Source organism: Rhincodon typus, chromosome 47 (genome assembly GCF_021869965.1).
Source record: "Rhincodon typus isolate 14 chromosome 47, sRhiTyp1.1, whole genome shotgun sequence".
In the NCBI taxonomy this organism is placed as follows: domain Eukaryota; kingdom Metazoa; phylum Chordata; class Chondrichthyes; order Orectolobiformes; family Rhincodontidae; genus Rhincodon; species Rhincodon typus.
Window position 1 is genome coordinate 7,057,730 of NC_063378.1, and position 662 is coordinate 7,058,391.

Consider the following 662-nt stretch of genomic DNA (forward strand, 5'->3'; position numbering starts at 1 on the left):
GAGGGTGAGAGGGAGAGAGGGGTAGAGGGGAGGAGAGAGGGGTAGAGGGGAAGAGAGAGGTAGAGAGAGGGAGAGAGGGGTAGAGGGGAAGAGAGAGGTAGAGAGAGGGAGAGGGGGAGAGAGAGAGGGAGAGGGGGAGGGGGGAGAGAGAGGGAGAGGGGGAGGCCGAGAGAGCGAGAGACTGCGAGACTGCGAGAGGAAGAGCCCGAGAGCAGCAGTGCGCGAGAGCAGCAGAGCACGAGAGCGACAGTGCAGCAGAGCGAGCGCGAGAGAGAGAGCACGACCTTACCGAGACTGGTCACCTCGATTGTACAATAACGCAGAAAAAGGACAAGAGTTCTAAACCTGAGTATCCAGGAATATGATTCGCTCTTGGGTAATGAAGAAATCTATGCCATTCGTCTGATTCCCACCACGTTCCTTAATCTCCTGGGTCTGGGCTCTGAACACATACGACCTTCGAAAACAAAAACAGAAACCACATGTGAGCGAACAGTCTGGTCCTTCACAGAACTCTCAATTCAAGAGGATTGCCTCTAAACTACATAAAACACACACACACACGCTCAAAACATGCGCACGCGCACGCACACACACACACACACACACACACACACGCTCAAAACATGCGCACGCGCGCGCGCGCACACACACTAACACAC

The 662-nt window shown here is 54.7% G+C and overlaps 1 protein-coding gene across 1 annotated transcript in view; it reads right to left on the reverse strand.

The window, feature by feature from the left end:
* Nucleotides 1-662, reverse strand: part of smg9 (SMG9 nonsense mediated mRNA decay factor) — a 19,405-nt gene that overhangs the window by 14,763 nt on the left and 3,980 nt on the right. The window contains exon 2 of the mRNA XM_048620648.1: nucleotides 346-457. Within this exon, the coding sequence (XP_048476605.1) occupies nucleotides 346-457 (112 nt within the window). The remainder of the gene's footprint in view (nucleotides 1-345; nucleotides 458-662) is intronic.